The following is an 18,140-nucleotide window of genomic DNA, read 5'->3' on the forward strand; positions in this document are numbered from 1 at the left end:
TCCAGCTCTTTTGTGAGTTATAGAAAAAATGCAACATGGAGGGCATGTTGGATGGAACTAGACCATAGAACTTTGGCTCTAAAAGGGAGTTTAGAAATCATCTAATTTAGACTTCATTTTTCTAATAAGGATCCAGGGAGGTTAGTTGAATTGTCCAGAATTATAAAATCAGTGAGTATTAAGGCTGGTACTAAGTCCTGAGTATCCTGGTCCCTGGGCCATATTCTGCCACTACTGTTTGGTGAATTAATCTTCCAGTAGGTAGGAGATGTGAGTAATGTTCATGAATAATAAGAAAATCAAATGGGTTTTTATAGGGAAGTCTAAAAGATGTGCTCTTTGGTATCAACATCTTCCCATCAGCAACCTGGGCCTACTTCCAGCTGTGGTATGAAAATGGAAGGAAATGGCCTATTTTGTCACAGCACGAATCACTGTGGGCAATACTGGGAGCTTCAAACTTGTATTTGGGACAGGAACAAGACTATTTGTGAAAGCAAGTAAGTTTCATGTCATAACCTGATTTATGTTACAGTTGAGGGACATCTGTTTTCATTTATGTGTTCTGCAAGATTTTATCCACTACTTAACTAAGAGAATAAGTTAGTGATGATAATGTTGCATTAGACAATCTCCATGAGTATCTTTCATGCAAGAAACATGCTCTGAACACTTAGTAATGTGGAGGGCTGAAACTAGCTGGTCCTGCCTAGAATTGAAATGCTGTAATTATATGGATGATCTTTTCAACCTGAATATTCATGACATTTTGTATGTAATCCACAGTATATAAAGCAGGACCTGCTATTAGGTTCTGCCTTATCTCTTGTCATCCTGGGTAAATGAAAGTTAAATAGTAAAATTATATGCCTCCTCCCTCTTTGGTGCGTGCACACGGGAACATGCTTAGGAACTAACTGATACGTGACAAGCATCAAAAGCTAGGACCCAGACCAGGGCACCATTTTGTATAGAGCTGTATCAGAGTGTAACACAGGCTACCAGAAACTGATATTTGGAACAGGCACCCAACTGTGGATCAACCCAAGTAAGTCAGATCTCCAGCAATAGGTAACTCCACCTCTAATATTGGGTTTAAATTTCTATGTGTTGCCTTTAACCTGGTCTAGAGCAGAATGTCCTTGTGGTTGTCATGGCCGTGATTATTACAACACTATGTTATTATTGGTCATAACACTGCTGCTAAGTTAGAATATGTATTTTCTGCCATGTTATTCTTTCTACCTTTTGAGGAGAATTAGTGTCAAGGTATCAGGGAGAAATGTTTGAGTTTCCTTCCTTGTTCTTTCCGTTGTCACTCTCTGCCAAGGATCAATATGAACCTCACAAAGTTTTGGGTTTTATTCTGTACCTTATTACCTCTCTTAGAAAATCTTCCTTGGCTTTTCCCTGCCTAAGCACTTAGATTTTGCAGCTCACATTTACCCAAAGTATACTTAATTTTCAACCACTCCCAATAATTATGCAGCGTCAGTTCGACTCAGTCAATGACCAGTGAGTATCTACTTGCCAGGGACCATAGTTGGTTGTTTTAAAAAGAAAGAAATAAAGAAAAGAAGACTGAGATAGGGCCCTTGTGCTCAAGAACGCCCAGTTTTATCAGAGAAACAAGGCACACATGTATAAAGTCTAATACCACTTTATGGGTGCGTGCCCGGCTGGGGCTGTGTGGGCACGCCCAGATCCTGGGGCCCAACAGAGGGGCCAGTGGACTGGACACAGTGCAGCGGTGACAGTGGACATTCCCTGGCACAGAGCAAGCGCTTTTCTGCCCATGTGTTTCTGGTAAAGCGTGTCAGTTTGTTATCTGCTGAGATGAGTGACTTTCTTGAGGACAAAAGCCCCCTTGGCAGTAAGCCTCCTGTGTGCGGTGAGGACAGAGACAGGGGTGAGTCAGGAGTGAGTCACAGGGCTCTGCCTCAGCCCGCAGGGCAGGGGGACTGTGAGTCACGCCCGGGCATGTTCGTGGCATGTGCCCCATGGAAATGTTCTTGCTCCTGCTCTTTCTGGCAAGTGAAAATAATTTTGCTTATGTGCCCAGGAAAATGGCGCCTTCTTTTCAGGCATAATAACTGAGGTGGGAAAATGCCCGCCTACTGCCTGGTTATCTTTAGAAATACTCACACCCTCTGGCCTATGTAGCAGCAGCATTTTACCAAGTTTTGTAAAGATTCGGTTTCTCCCAGAGGAGTAACCAGCAGCTGCGTCTGCTGATGGCAGTGAAGAGGGAAGCAGAGGCCTGCAGGCAGTGCTGGGGCTGGAGCTGTTCACCCTCTAGGGAGGCTCCTGCGAGTCCTCAAGGCACCCACTCCAGGGAGACCTTAGGACCAGCCTTTCAAGGCTCCCAAGCATCTGCAGCTACTGTGAAGGGTATGTCCTCCCTTGAGAGCGTGTAGAAAGCAGGGCCTTTTTGCAATGCACTTACTCAGTGTGTGACTTTGGGAACAACATTTACTTTGGGACGGGCACCCAAGTGGTGGTCACACCAAGTAAGTGGATCTCCCTGGACAGATGACCCCCTCCTCCCTACCTCCCCACCCCAACCTCCACCCTGTGCCGCACAAGTTATTTCAAGGGAGGAAGGGAGGCTGTATCTTCTTCAATGCCACCCTTAAGGCTCTCAGATGGTCACTCTGTCTGCCCAAACCTCTGTCTGCCCTTGTTTCTTCCACCCGCCCCTTCTCTCGGCATCTCCACTGACCACCACCACACTCCCATGCTCCGGGAAAGCCGTCCCTGCTCTTTCTCCCCTGAGGCTGGATTTCAAATTGAACAAAGGGCCACAAGAAGTGCAGGCTGGAAGGGACCTGGGGAACATTTTTCTCCCATTGGAGGGGGAGCCAGCGACCCAGGGTTGAAGCTTCTGTCCACGGCCATGCTGGGCAGGCAGTGCAGGACAGCATCAGGGCCCCACCTCTCATTCCCACCCCCAGCTTGGCTGACCCCACAGCACTTTGCTCACTTGGTCCCCTAGCCAGCGTGAGGCTGCTGAGGGCCAGCAGCAATTACCCACCAGGGAGCTGAGCGCCACGTTCGCCTCGGCTCAGGACTGTGGCCTGTCCATGGCTTCTGTGCACTTCAGGCTTCTGCATGGCTGAAGTGGGGAGTGTGGTCTGTTTCCAACCCTCTTTAAAAAAGTTACAGGAATTGTTGTGACATTTTTCTCTGTGCTGAGTTTCCATAAAAGCAGGGCCCTGCCTGAATCCAGGTCACGGGAAATAAAAGACTCAAAGCACTTTGGGTGCCAGGTCCATGTCCAAGTGGTGTAGAGAGAAGGGTAAACACAAGTGCAGGAAGACCTGATGCCTGCTTGGAGTCTGGCCTGGAACAGGGACATGCAGGCTCCAAACCCCAGGTCCACAGAGGAAGAAGACTGGGAATGGGAAGTGTCAAGGAGCTAAGGAAAGGGGAAAAACAGTAGGGTATTGTCAAAGATACGGCTTTCTTGAAGTAGTCATAAAGTGTCCTTTGTCCCCTATTCTCGGAGCACTTCCAGAAGCCCCCTGTATCTGATGAACATGTCACTGAGCCAGACTCGTTGTGTTGATGAGGCAACAGTGTGGTGGTATTGGGGGGCTGCTGTCCACATCTCTACTGACAGGAGCACATGTGTGTCCTCGAGTGAGGAGCTCTCCAGCCCCCAAGCCCCTGACTCCCATCCCTGCCCAACACCCAGGCTCAGGGGCTTATGCAGGCTGTGGGCGATGTCCTGCTGCTCTGGGGGCAGCAGTTCGTGCTTCCTGGCTTGTTACCCCAACACCTTTGGGCAGTCGCCAGAGGGAAGTTTTATCAAAGGCTTTCCTCTGTGTGTGTGTTAGGAGACTACAAACTTACATTTGGAAGGGGGACCAGGCTTGTTGTTCATCCACGTAAGTTTTATAGAAATGATCAAGGGATGTTTTGTAGACAGGAATATTTCTGGAAGGATGATACAATACCGAGAGAATCTATAATGTGGTCTGCTCTGTTGTTGAGGGAGTCCTTTGTTGTCTGGGAGTAACTTATCAGTGTGTCAAGTCTAATGAAATGATTGAGGTCGTGCTGGACAAGGCTTTCAGAGGGGAAAAAAGTCTCCAAGTTTTGGGGAAAGATTTCACCCTTGGTTAGGTGTCTGATGCAGGATTTTCTTCTTGGCAGCCATGGGGTCTAACCTACCCCCCAGTCCTCAGCTAAGACTCCCCTTGGGTTCATGAGATATTTGTCCTGCACAAGAACATCCAGGCCAGGATGCTGAGACACCCCAGGATGCTGGGGTGGGGAACAGGGACAGGCCTCCTCTGGCTACAAAAAGTCTCCTTTGCCCTCCATGTAACATATCGCTGAGAATTATCATATTACTGCTGCTAGTTACTGAATGCCTGACGTGATGCGACCGACTCTGTCTTCTTATGAGTTTAATATGAGCCTTATTCAAGGTTCATATCCACCTGTTAGGCAGCTGGTGGCATGCCAATTTTGAAGATTCGGAAACAGACTTGAGGCAAGTAACTTGCTCCAGATCACACAGCTAGGAATGACAGAGCGAGAGTTTAATCTATTTGACTCTGGGGCCTTATTAACCAGCCGCCACCACCTCCCACACTCTGAGAAAGAAACCCCAGCTCTTTGTGACTTGATTTGCCCACCCTGAGCTTTCTTGCCCTGTGACCATGGCAGCCTTGGTCTAGGGCTCAGCATTTCTGAAAGATCAGTAAAGTCATTGAATTGGTTGGCTGTTAACATGGTCAGGAGGGAAGCAGAAACCTAGGGGAACTGTTAATTGGACATAAAGTGACATGAAGAGAGAAAACTATCATAAAAATCGAGAAACACGCTATTTAAAAGTGTTGTTCCCAAGAGGACAGGATGGCAATGCAAGGGAGCCGGCCACCACCCAGGTGGCAGGGGCAGGTATTTGTAGTGCAACATACCAGGGTGTGAACACAGGATCCTGGGCCCTCACTTTTGGGAGTGGAACAAGACTCCAAGTGCATCCAAGTAAGTGCCTGTCCTTAGACCCTGTCCATAGACACAGAAAGTTCCTGCTCTGCTTTCTTAGATGATGAGTCTGCACTTGCTGAGTTAGTTGTTCATGAGACTTGAATATTTTGAAATTCAAATTCCCAGCCACTGGCTTGATACTGGTTTTCTTTCTGCTGGTAGTAATTGCCAATGACATTTGGACTTCTCATCATTACAGAGATGAAACTCTTGCTTTGTTTCTATATTCTTTAAGACAAAGTATCTTTTATGAAAAGGGAATGTGAGATATAAATAATGTAATCAAAACCCTTAAATGTTTACAAAAATGGAACCATACAGAAGTTAAAAAAATGAAATAATCCTAATAAAAAGATGGTAGAGAGGAGAACAGCATTAAAAATTAAAATATTTAGAGGGCTTGTTCATTTAACAACGATTTCTTGAACAATCATGATATTGTGAGCACTCTGCTAGATGTTAGGGAAAGAAGAGAGTGCCGAGTCACTGCCATCCAGGATCTCACAGTGGGTCAACACCACAGAAACAGAGAGTTATGCCCAGGGTCCCCGTGTCATGGTTAGGGTACACACAGGTTGCAGTGGGAGCAGAGAGAAGACATGCCCGACCTCCTATCCCAGCCGCCTGGCCCTTCTGTGCCCCCTGCACAGCACCATAAGCTCCGTGAGGCCAGGACCTTCTCACCTTGGTTCTTGTGTCCCCTCAGCCTGGCACAAGCCTGGTTCCAGGTCAGCAGAGAAATGATGCTGAAAAAGTGTCTTCTAGCTAGGAGAGTCAGGGAAGTTCTGGGTGGAGGAGTAATGACTGCTTGTAACACATAGGCTTCGCCATTAGCAAGTATTCTCCAACAGAGAGCATTTTAGACTTCAAAACAGGGGGATTACAGAATGCATCCAAACTGCATGGAGAGGCCATCTCTCCAGGGAAAGCTTCCTCCTTATTTATCTGTTCATTTATGTGCTTCACCAAAACTTCTTCCCTGCCAGGGAGTGGTTCGGGAAGCCTGAAACACATGTTATTTCTCAAGAACCTGAGTTCAGGGGCCTAAGGATTACAGTATCTGCGATAGGGGAGCAGCGCAAATGGGTTTCAGCAGCATGCAGGAAAGTCTGATGATAAATGTATGAGTCTCCATCTCCATTTGAGAGGCAATCCAGAAACCATTTCTCCATTTGTTCTAGGGAAACTTTTCTCCATTAGGACATGAAACTGCTTTGAAATACACAGCTTCAAGGTGTGTAGGAAGGAAGACCAATAAATTCACATTTGGGAAAGGCTTTAATGGAGCCATTGTTCCTTGTAGTAAACCCTGCAGAGTTGGGCGATGTGGGTCCAGCAAGTCAATTGCATCCTTATCTGTCCTCAAACTTTTCCTGGTGGTGGAGAAGTAGCTGCAGGGCTGGCTACATGTTCAGCAATTGCCCCAACAGAATGAAGTGTTTCATGATGACTAGAAAGAAATAATCAGCATTGATGAAGAGTAGGTAAGAGAACAGATTCACAACACAGAAAACTTAAGGATAAAATTAGGCTAAAACTTGGCATAGAATTTTAAATTCTTGGAAATAAAGAAGGGACTTCCAAGGAACATATTATCTTAGACTACATATGTTCCATGAATGCTCGTGTGTGTTTTAAGGAAAAAGGGGATCTTAGATGAAATAAGTTTGAGAACCTCTAGATTTCTTCACAGCAGGACTTCTCAAAGCCCTTTATATGCTAATATGCATTGTCAGTCTTCAAGACTGATAGAGAATATTCAGCATTTTCCAAACTTATTTGAGCTTAGAATCTTTTTGGCAGAGAAATGTACTAGAGTTCTGGGAAATTCTGATGAAAAAGCATTTGTCTAAACCCCTGTCAAATTTTGGAGATTTTTCTCCCCGTATGGATGGCAGCCCTTAGACACCTCCAAAGAAAAAGATTCTCTGGCCCCACATGTAACTCACTCTTGGTTCTCACAGCCTTCACAGTAAAGCAATCTTCCTCTTGCATTTTATGTGACTATTCCTATTTTGGTCTCTGTGGCTCTGCCCTCAAGGAATAGTGGAAGCTGTCCCTAATGGAGTGCCCTTCCTAAACCCCCTTTCTGGGATTAAGCCCCACGCTAGGTTTGCTATCCATAGCCAGCATTATAAATTTCTCCCTCAAGATTCATTCCCACTTAGTCCCTGGCTTCCTTCTCCAGACGCTTCCAATTATCCTCCATCGCGTTCAGCTATGGGACCCAGAATGGGCATTGTCCCTCCAGGAAGGCCTGAGCGGCTGGCTCTGAGAGAAAGGTCTGTGGGGAGACTACACAGAAGATTGAGGCGTTAGGACCCAGTGGGTCAGACTCTCCTTCCTTGTCAGAGAAAGGATGATGTTGGGGGATCTCGTCAGCCCAGGACCAGGAGATGCTGTTGCCCCCTAGGCTGACTGTGCCCAGGCTGGGGTTCTTGTAAAGCAGCCTCCTGCTGTGGTTTTTCTAGCGGTTACAGTAAGCTGACCTTTGGAGCTGGGACCAGGCTGGCTGTACGCCCGTGTGAGTATAACCACGCAAATGGCCAGAGCAAAAGAAACTGATGCCTTGTCCATGAGAAAATAGGCCATGATTTAGGGAAAACTCAGGAATACATGGAACAGAGTGTTCCATGTCTACAAGCTTCTTGGTAACTTAAAATGTTCCCATTTCTCATATTAGAGACAGACTGCCAAGAGCCAATTGAGTAAATGAAAATCTGAGCAGAATAATTTGCAGAAACATAAAAAGAATTCCAGATACTTGGTGCTTTGAAGCAAAGCTGATAATATCAGCACCAGATAATCTGAACATTCAGGAAATTAGCAAACTGCCCTTGGGGGAAAGTGATGAGTTGATGGCAAACACAAATTCTCTTTTATTGCAGCAGGTAACTAAATTCCCGGGTTTAGCTAATGAGCCTGGTGTGGGGATACCTGCTTGAGGAGTCTTCCTTTCTGGAGTTTACTGGAATCTTCTTTCAGGGTACAGATGACCTAGAGCAGATCTGAGTGACAGCCATACCACGTGAAACAACATGGTGTGCAGGCGGCAAGATATAGGGTTTACAGCACAGCGTGGGAGACTGACAGATCCAGGGAAAATCCTGGCTCTACCTTCACCAGCTACACTTAATAATAAAGTCTCCACTTTCTCAACAGCAAAATGATAATAACCACACCACAATATAAGACAATACCCAGCATATAGCATGTAATCAATAAGTGGTGGCTCTTCTAAAATATTTTTATTATTATCAAGTCTTTGCTATGCTAAGGTTTGCATTATTGTACAGAAAAAGGAGAACAGCTTCCCTGGGGAATAAAAGATCTAAGAAACGAAGACCCAGGGAGCCTTTTTTGATGGTGCTCTCAGAGCCTGGTGGGGTCCAGAAGATTAACCTCAGGAAGGTTCTTGCAAAGACCTCACCTGCAGTGGGGATTCGGCAGTACTAACAAGTTGATCTTTGGAGCAGGGACCAAACTGACTGTCCAGTCAAGTAAGTGGAGTGGGGGAAAGGTTGTTATTGGCACCTAATTCTTTGTCCAAGACGCTGAGTTGAGCTCAGGTGTTTTCTTCTGTTGGATCCCACATGGCTCTCTCCGGCCAGCCCCAAAATCCTCCCATCCAGCTCCCAATGCTCCAGAAACATCCTCAGGCTGGGACCTTGAGAATCATGAAGCAGGCAGTGAGCAAGCAGTCCTGGACCTTCCACAAGGGGATCCCAGCAATGCTGCTCTGATCGGGAGCGTGGAGAGGGGACAGGAGGGGGCTGCTTACTGGATACTTGGTTTACTGAAACCCAGCCTCCTGCAGCAGGATAGGCCAGGAGGAAAGGGACCAAGCACGCAAGACCAAATCTCAACAAGAGAGGTTATGAGGTGTGACCCTGAAGAGTGTGGGTCTCCTGTCCCCTTGGGAGACCAGTGCTTGTCCTGTTGAAGCACTGGTAGGTCCAGTGAGTTTCCGTAATGGTGTCACCTGCAGTGTGAACATGGGAGGAATGGCTGGTAGACTCACATTTGGGAAAGGAACCCAAGTGTCCATAATATCTGGTGAGTCTTCCCAGGTGGCATCATTTGCAACCCCGGGGCCATGTCACTAATCCTTTCCCTGAGCATATAAGTTATTACTCTAATCAGGCTGACTGTGGGTGTTCTGTCTTAGAGAGGCCTCTGTGAATGGAAAAACCATCATCATCCATCTTGAAAATCTGTGTTTCACTAGATCAAGCACATTAAAATTTGACTTTAATCATTCAATGGGTGCTTTTCGGTGCCTTCTATGTAGCCATCACTCTATAAAATATTAGACTGGGTAGGAAGAAGTATAAGATAGATGCCTGACCTGTCCCCAAATAGTATAAAACCAGCCAAAGGGACAGAACTATTGTAAATTTAGTATCATGATGGCCATGGGCATAAGAGACTGGATTCAGAGACTGGAGAGTTGGCCTAGGTAGAGAAGGTTCTATCAGTAGAAAGGATCTGTTGTGCCTCAAGGACACTAAAATCTATATGAGCAAAGAAGAGGGACTGCAAGCATCTGGATAAAGAAAGACATGATCTTGAGGATAAATGAAGCATATCAGTTTGGCCTAAGTAAACTTAGCTGATAGAAAAATCAAATGGAGAGAAAAGCAAAGAAGCTGTCCTCTTAGATGATGGGGAAAAGGAATAACTGGGCCCTCAACAGAATACAGTTAGGGCCAGAGGCAGTCACTGGGAACTGGGAATCTAGCTTAGACATACAGGCCAGATGTGAAGGTGAGAGGGTGAAAGGGGCCAGCTCTCTCAAATGGCTCATAGCCTGGAGCCCTCTCCTCCTCAGTTTGCTCCAGGAAATCTTACCCCACCCCTCAGAGGAGGAAAACCCTAAGGGTTTCTGTAATGGAGACATTGGGAGTGGTAGGAAGGTGTTGCCTTCCAGATGCAATTTGGCAAAGGAACCAGAGTTTCCATCAGTCCTGGTAAGCCTGCCCAGTCTGCTTCCTGACACTGAGCAGGGCCTTGGTGGGCCCCAAAGGCAGTGTTGCTAACTCACATGCCCGGGTTCCTAGCACTGAAGTACAAAGCAGATTTACTGGGAAGGGAGCTTTCCATCACCGCTGTGCCGCTGGGGATGGAAAGCACTAGAGCATTTGGACATGTGCTTCTGCAGTTAGTTTTGAATTAAAATGAAAGGTTAGGATCTAGAATAGCTAAACTTCTACACTGAAAAATTGATCCCATCTTACTAAGGCTACCATCTCTGGTAGGATGCGTTTATCTTGCCTGGATGGAATAGGATGTCTCCCCCCAGGGCTCTGGCAGCTATACCCCTAAAAACTCCAAATTAAAAGTGACTCATTTCTTATTTCAGACAAAAAGATAAGATTGTACTAAGGGTACATCGGAGGTAAAAGTGAAAGAGGAGCTTTGAAAAATCAAGTTAGGGATCAGTATCCAGGTTTGGGGCGGAAAAGCCTAATATGCAGAAATTGTACAAATCTGATAGGCACAAACCCATATCTTTCTTCAACGATTGTTTCTTGAGCACCTACTATGTGGTGCTGGGGATAGAGCAGTAAACCAGAGATAGGCCTTTGCTGTCTCAGAGCTCACATTGCAGAGCTCATGAAGGACATAGGAGAGACTGGAGAGAGGCAACAGAGCCGCCCCGTCCATGGCTGCCTGTGATGGTCAGGCCGGGAAGCTTGGGCGTCATGCTGCGGTCTCCCGAGAGCGCGGGGATTATTTTTAACAAGTGACCTGTCAGCTGCGTGGTTTAAACAGTACATTGGAGGGGCCCAAAGAAGAGATTGAGGTGGGGGTAGAGGGTCAAACAAAGTTAGAAATTGGAAGTGGGAAAAGGTAGATGGGAGAAACAACAGCAAAGGCGCAGATAAGGGATTCACAAGGTGTATCCATTGGGGAAACCAGACTTGAGGGAGGCTGAAAATCACCTCGGTTCTTTTGACTTCATCTATTCCTGTTTCATTTCTGCGATAGCTGTGTTTAACAAGTGACCTTCCCTGGTGATCACCCCTCACAGATTCAGAGATCGTTTTTAAGGCGCATCCTCAGTCCCTGTTGCTGCTCCTCGGTCCCTGTTGCTGCTCCTCACGTCCCGTGGCCTCGCTCTCTCCAGCCCCCTGCTGCCCAACAGAACTTTCTGTGATAATGGAAATGTTCTGTCATTTTCATTGTCCTACACAGAAGCCGCCAGATGTGTGTGGCTATTGTGCTCGTGAAATGAAGTTTTAATCTTTAATTGCATTTCTAATTTTCTTTTGCTTCGGTTAGTTCTAATAGCCATGTGTAGCTCAACTATCCTATCGGACAGCGTGGTCTAGACCTTCTCCCATCTGACACCCATTGGCTCTAGGACTTCAATATTTACCCAGGACTCAAAGTTGGGCGTCTTGGCCCCACAGCTGCCCCCCCTTCCCCTCTAAGGCCAAACTGCATCTGGGGGCACCTGATCCCCTTCCTTCTCCTTGAGGCCACATTTTGGACCTTCACATTCTTCCATGTTCCCCTCCTCATGCCCACCCGTGACTCCCACAGATGACTAACAAGTCCATTGGGGTGTGTGAGTGGCCATGTGGCCCTGGTCACTCCTGCGCTGCTTCTCCAGCGGCACTGCCTTCACGCGGCATCCAGGGCCATGCCAAGGGCTGGCTGTCCTGGTTTTAGCCCAGCCGCATAGCCCAGGCCACCCTGGCTGACTCAGCAAGTGGGGTGCGTTGCTGGTCTGAGAAGCCTTGTGTGCATGGTGAGGAGCTGGGAGAGGTGAGAACCACAGGGGCAGGAAGTTCTAGTCCCAACCCTGCTGTAAACTCTCTGGGTGGCCCCAGCGTGTTAATCCTCCTGGCAAACCTCTGCTTCCTCCCCTAAAAGCAGGAGGTCTGAAAGAACAAACAATGAGAGTGCATTAAAAACATCAAATCCCACGGAAATACTGAAGAATGATTCCCAGCACTAAGGAAAAGCCTCCAGCAACTCCTGCTTCGGGGGGCGAGGCGTGGAAGCTGTATATTACTCAGTTGTGCGTTCTCGTGGCAATTTCCTGGTAGAATCTGCCGCAGCAATTCCTCTCATTTGTTTGGCAGTTTACAGTTTATTAAATATAATTTTATATAGAAAAACTCTCATTTGTTTCTCAGAATAGCCTGCTTAGGAAGGTGAACTAGGCAATGTCTCCATTTTGCTGATGACATTCCAGAGACTTAAGAAGCTGGTGTCACTTGTTCAATCTTTCCTATCTGGTACATGGTGGATCTGGACTCGGTCACAGGTGTTCTGATCGATAGTCTAGGACTTTACCAATGAGAGAACTGACAGGGGCACACACACCAATCTTCTGACTTAATGGCAGCCTATCAACTCCCTCAACCTTGTCGATGCCCAGCCTGAGTGGGGGAGGCCACCCCAGGTTCCAAGATATATGGTTGGTTTCCTTGGCTGAGTTTTTTCTCTACGCTTACTTGTCCTGCCAGAGTAATGTTGTTGTTTGCCAGGCCTGCTGAGGTCCTGGAGAATTCCTATTAAGTAGAAGAATGAGCAATATCCGTAAGGAACGCTGCATGTCTGGTTTCTTCAAATGAAAGACGGGGCCCTGCAGAGAGCATTCACCGAGAGCTGAGCTCTTGGCCAGCACCCGCGGCCTCTGCCTGTCCCCAAGTCCCAGCCCGCTGCGAGCGGCTGGTTTCTAAAACACCCTTTCCCGTGTAAAGCCTGAGCTTTGTCAGCCCCACAGGCCTGCTCTTGCCCATCGCTGACATCTGGGTCCAGGCTCGGGTTGGGACAAAGTCAAAAACAAGAGCATCTCCTAACCATCATCTTCTTGCTCCACAGTTATAAAGAACCCTGAAAATGTCACATACCAGCTGAAAGACACCGAATCCAGCAAAACCCTCTGCCTTTTCACTGATTTTGATTCTAACAACAACGTGACACTATACAAGGAGGACGATTATTACAAGACGAACCCAACTGTGCTAGACATGCTGAGCACAGGGTCCAAGAGTAACGGAGCCGTGGCCTGGAGCCGCACAGGTCCACTGGATTGTAGTACTATCTCTTCCTACAAGTTGCCCACCACCCCAGGTGAGCACGGCCTCATGTCCCTGCGAGCTCAGTGTCCTGGCTTTAGGGCTCTGCTTCTGCCTGGGCTCAGGTCAGAGGTATCGAAGAGCCAGTCATATTGGTGATCTCAGCCTCTCATCTGCCAACAAACTTCTCCACCTCCTTTTTACTGAGCACCCAGTGAGCCCCATCCTGCCCTGCTTTGTGTTTTTGTCCTGTCCTGAACAAAAAATCAATGGGAGAAAGAGGCAGGAGGGGGCACTGGCCCAGCCTCAGCTTCACCCATGCTAGGTTCTCTAGAACCTAGAGTTTGGGCTCTGTCTCTGCTTGGGCTGTGTGCCCCTTACTGTTCTTCCAGGCCCTGTTCTAAGGCCTTCTCCACAATACATCCCTCCTGCTCCTACCCAAAAGGATTTTCTTAACCTCCCTCAGTCAATCACTCATTCATTCAACTAAAGTTGATTGTGCATGCACAGCATGCTAGTCACTGGACTGTGGGAGCAAACTAGTCAGATGAGGGGCTCTGCCCTGAGGAAGCTCCAGTCTAGTCTGGAGAAGCCACTCATGAGCCAAGGGAACTCTAGATCGCAGCTTGTAACATGTGCTTTAACTTGGAGTTGAAGAAGTAGCTATTTTAAGGCTAGAGTCATGGAAGAACTCTATAGGGAAAGGTTGTTTGAGCAACTCAGAGAATAAGAAGGTCCAAGCCACACCACGCGGAAAGAGGGGAGCGGAGGCCTGAGACAGGAGCACAGTGGGAAAGGGGAAGAGCACCCGGAAATGAGACAGAAGCGGGTGTGGCCAGGTCCCACGGCCTCACGTGTCAGGAGCGGGCAGACACTCGCCTAAGGGCAGTGAGAAGCCACCGATTGGTTCTACGCAGAGGAATGCCATCTAAGCTACTTTTTTAAAAGAGCACTCTGACTGCTGAGTGGGGAATGGATTATAAGAGCCAAGAGTGGCAGCCAGAAGGCTTCTGTCCCAGCAGGGAGGTGATGGTGGGCTACCCAGGCAGGTGGTAGCGGGGGGAGCCGAGTGGACACCAGTATTTGGTGTTCAAAATACTGAGATGAGAAGGAAATGAAGGAAGGACTCGAGGAAGGCATCAGGATTTTATGCCTGAGCAGCTGAGTCAACGATAGCTGCTTACTGAGATGGAGAAAAAAGGAACAAATGTGGAGTGCAGGGATCAAAACATTTGGGGACCCGTGAAGTATCTTGCAAGCATGTATGTCCTACTGCCCCTATATAGCCCCAGGTGGGAACCTACCCAGGGGCAGTGTCTGTGTCTGATGGATCCTTCTGACTTTGTGTCCTGGGATGTTGTATATTGCACAACCCATGTTTGTCATGTGAATGAAGTGGCTCCTGGAAGCCTGGGTGTCAGTCTGGCCAGGCCCAGTGGTCCGGCCAGGCCCAGTGGCTCTCCCCAGCAGTCGCCCACCTACAACGAGTTCCCTCCAGATCACTCTGTGAAGAAGCGCTTGTGTGCGGACGCACAGCTTGCACGCAGGCTGTAGCTCTCACCACCCAATTCCTAGGCGATATGGGCTGCAGAGTTGGCACAGCCTGGATCTAAGAAAATGTCTTTGTTTCTCCTTTTAGAAAATTTCTGCAATGCCACATTAATAGAGGAAGGCTTTGAGACAGGTAAGAGAGGGGTCTATCTGGCTTCAGACAGGAGTGGGGAGGGGGCAAACCCACAGTAACCCTAACTGGAAAGGGGAGGGAGGAAGGAATTTGTGTATCTAGGACTGAAGTTATGAGCCACAGAAACAGCAGCGCAGCCCTGCTCAGAGCTCCCTGGCAGCATTCTTGAATCTTCAAAGTCCTCTCGGTGTCTGACTTTCTTTTTCCATTCTAAGGAAATTGAAGGTGCGTGCTTTTATTCTGGAGATGAATCTCTACTTTTATGACACCAATGACTCACTCCCAGGCTCCGCCATCAGGAGAGGCTAAGATAGTTTCTGGGCGGCCCATCGTGAGACTTTGGCTTTCGCATGGCCCTAAACTACCCAGGTCGCCCTGAAGACACCCCTCGCCCCTTAGTAACCAGGGAGTTTTGTTTTCTTGCTAGAAAAGCAGCACAGTCTATGTAGACAGTGATTTTGTCTCTCAAGGGCCCCCCACCAATTCACACACACACACCCCTCCCACCTCTCTTGGGCCCATATTCATCTCCATTTGAGTCATTTTGACTGAATCATACTTCTGTGGTTCTTCCCCTGGATTCCTGTGAAGGGGCCCAGACACAAGGGCCTGTGATAAGTTCTGAGCACCCACCCCCTCCCCATCCCCTGAGGGGCTCAGAACTAAAGTAAGGACTAAGTGTATCTGATATGTCCCTTTTGAAATGAAATACTATTACCCTGAGGGATGCACAAATGTGTTACGAGGGAAAATGCACAGACGCTCAAGGGGAAAGGCAGGTCAGGAACTAAAGCCCACCATGCTTTGGGGAAAGTACTAGGCATGACCTCGGGGGCTGTGCAGACGCAGAGGCACAAGCTGTAACTTTTGTGGTCCCTTGGTTTTACAGACATGTACCTAAACAACCAGAACCTGTTAGTGACCGGGCTCCGAGTCGTCTTCCTGAAGATGGTCGGGTTCAATGTGCTCATGACTCTGCGGCTGTGGTCCAGCTGAGGTGAGCGCCTAGCTGGGCTGCTGCAGGCAGGGCAAGGGTCTCAGACTGGGTTCCCAAGCTCTGAAGACACATGTCCCCCAGGGCCTTGCTCTCAGGCCCTAAATCCAGGCTGCCAAACTCCTGCGTCTTCTCCCTACTGGAGTCCCTCTTGTTACTAACAGTGGCCTGGAACTTTCAGCCACCCAGTTGCGCCAGGGCACGCCTGAAAGTATAAGGTATCCTCATTTTGGAAATGAAGGCGCTGAGGCCAAGTAACATGAAGGCCACGCCAGCTCAAGAGCAGAGCAGTAAGAGAAACCCAGGATGGGAGTCCATTCACATCCACGCCTCCTGCGGCACCCCCTTCACTGCCAAACCTGAAGCCCCACTCCTTCCTGCATGTCCTCGTCAGGCGCTGTGTACTCTTGGGACGCCAGCCAATTCCTGGCCCCATCTCCATGCCCCTCACCCCAGCGTTCCTGGCCTTACTGCACACATGTGCACCCCATGCCACCACCATCAAAAAAAATCTGGGTTCCTCTGCAGATGCAGGCAACCCCATCACATCCCTCACTGCCCGGGTCTCCTCAGCATCCAGCCTGACCTCTCGCCTTTCTCCTCCCAGGTCACCAAGACTGTGAGAGCCCCGTGCTCCCGGCTCCTTGCTCCTCACATCTCTCCTCTCCGTCTTCAAGCAGAGGTGCGCTCTACCCACCCCCCAGAGGAGAAGGCTCCCTCTGCCCCTCTGGCCCACTGGCATCGCCACCAACTGGATCCTATGGGATATTTGTGATCAAGATGCCAAGGAGCTGCCAAACTCTGCCGCCACCCCCTCTCTTCCCTCATTGCTGCTTGTCACTGCCTGACATTCCCTGCAAAGGCGGAGGCGGCTGCTGTCTCTCCTCGCTGTGGAGAACCTCCCGAGCCCTCCCCCAGAGACTGCCTCTGGGGCCCCTGGGATGATGGCCCCCCAGTGGGTCCTCCCAGGCTCCAGCTCCTGCAGAATGTTGTGAGCAGTTTATATTTTTAAATAGTGTTCATAAGAAATACATATCACCCTTTCCCCAAGATGCGGGGGAGATGATCTCATTCTCGAGGCCTGCTTTGCTGTGTATCTGAGCCACGCTGTACAGCCCGCTGCCCTCACTTCATTAAAAGCCATTTGGAAGAGCAGAGACTGTGCTTCTGTTTGACTGGGTTCGGGTGGGGTCATTTTCTGCTTGCTGTCGATCCCGAGCCGGGCAGAAAGAGACCAAGACATTCGTCCACGATGCCGCTCGGGGAACCTAACCCACAGCTGCTTAAGTCAACTTTTTAAAATTCCATTTGAGCTGGGGGCCAGGAAAACCCACTGAAAAGCTCGGGCCCCTAGCTTCTGTTCGCATGCCACTTCCCTGCGCCCCCCAGAGCAGGAGGCCCGTGTACACGGGTGGTCATGGCCTATCGTTGAGACTTGGCAGACAGGGACCACACAGGACGTGTCCCCCAAATGCCACCCACAGTCTCCTGCCCTCCGGGAAGATTTCCTTTCAGACTGGATTCCTGTTAAAACTGTGCATTGTCCCGCAGACTCACGTCTGGGACCACACACACTCAACTCTCTAAGTCCCGACCCAATGTCCAGCCCCTTGGGATGCCCAGTCCAGGAGTGGGGGCAGAGAGGTGGGAATTGTGACCCTAGCCAGATTTTATACCCCACCATCCTGGATGTGAGGGTGAGGAAAAGGGAGATGAACTCTTTCCCTTCAGACCCAGATGCCTCAGGTATGGCCCAGAGGACGGGACGTGATTCTCTGGGGCTCTTGGGTTTCTCCTGAGCCTCCTGCTGCCAGTGCACCTTTCCTGGAGTCATTGATGCTCCACCCCAGAGACCCCTCAACCTAACGATAACTCGAGACCAAAGCAGAGTGTCTACCAGTCCAAGGGTGGGCCCAGTCCTCTCCCCAAATGCCTCCACAGTTCACCTGTGTGTCTCGGACCATACCAGGCAGAAACATGGAAATCCTTCCAGCTACAATCCAGACCTGCTTCTTTGCAGGGGTGCCCCAGGCAGGCCCCTGCCCTCCAGGAGCTCCAGGGCCACCCCCTATAAATGTCAGGTGAGACTGGCAGCTGCCTCCAGCTCCATGCGTCTCTGACCCTATGGCACCAAGAAGCACGGCTATGTCCTGGTCAGCTCTGCCGAGGCGAGTCACAGAACCCCCTGGTCTTTCTTTCACTGCAGTCTAAACACAAGTCCCTTTAAAGATACTAACAGGAAAGGGCTCTGTGGAAATCTGGTCATCCTCACACATGGAGGGCCGGGGGCCGGGGGTGGGGGGTTGGGAGTGTGCCACCTTCCCAAAGGTGGTTTGCCACCTACAGGAACTCAAAACTGCCTCCTCATCAGCCTGACACATGCCAGAGATTTCACATTGGGGATTTCTTTTAATTAAAGCATTGT

At 49.0% G+C, this 18,140-nt stretch overlaps 1 protein-coding gene across 1 annotated transcript in view; it reads left to right on the forward strand.

The window, feature by feature from the left end:
* LOC119238894 (T cell receptor alpha chain MC.7.G5-like) overlaps positions 1 to 16,864 on the forward strand; it is a 252,268-nt gene extending 235,404 nt beyond the window's left edge. Inside the window, exons 6-9 of the mRNA XM_054689128.1 lie at positions 12,841 to 13,092; positions 14,677 to 14,721; positions 15,611 to 15,718; positions 16,323 to 16,864. Of these exons, the coding sequence (XP_054545103.1) occupies positions 12,841 to 13,092; positions 14,677 to 14,721; positions 15,611 to 15,717 (404 nt within the window). The 3' untranslated portion in view covers position 15,718; positions 16,323 to 16,864. The remainder of the gene's footprint in view (positions 1 to 12,840; positions 13,093 to 14,676; positions 14,722 to 15,610; positions 15,719 to 16,322) is intronic.
* The last annotated feature ends 1,276 nt before the right edge of the window (positions 16,865 to 18,140 follow it).

The sequence above is a fragment of the Talpa occidentalis genome, unplaced genomic scaffold (genome assembly GCF_014898055.3).
Source record: "Talpa occidentalis isolate TD23 unplaced genomic scaffold, MPIMG_talOcc4v2.1 talOcc4.11, whole genome shotgun sequence".
NCBI lineage: Eukaryota > Metazoa > Chordata > Mammalia > Eulipotyphla > Talpidae > Talpa > Talpa occidentalis.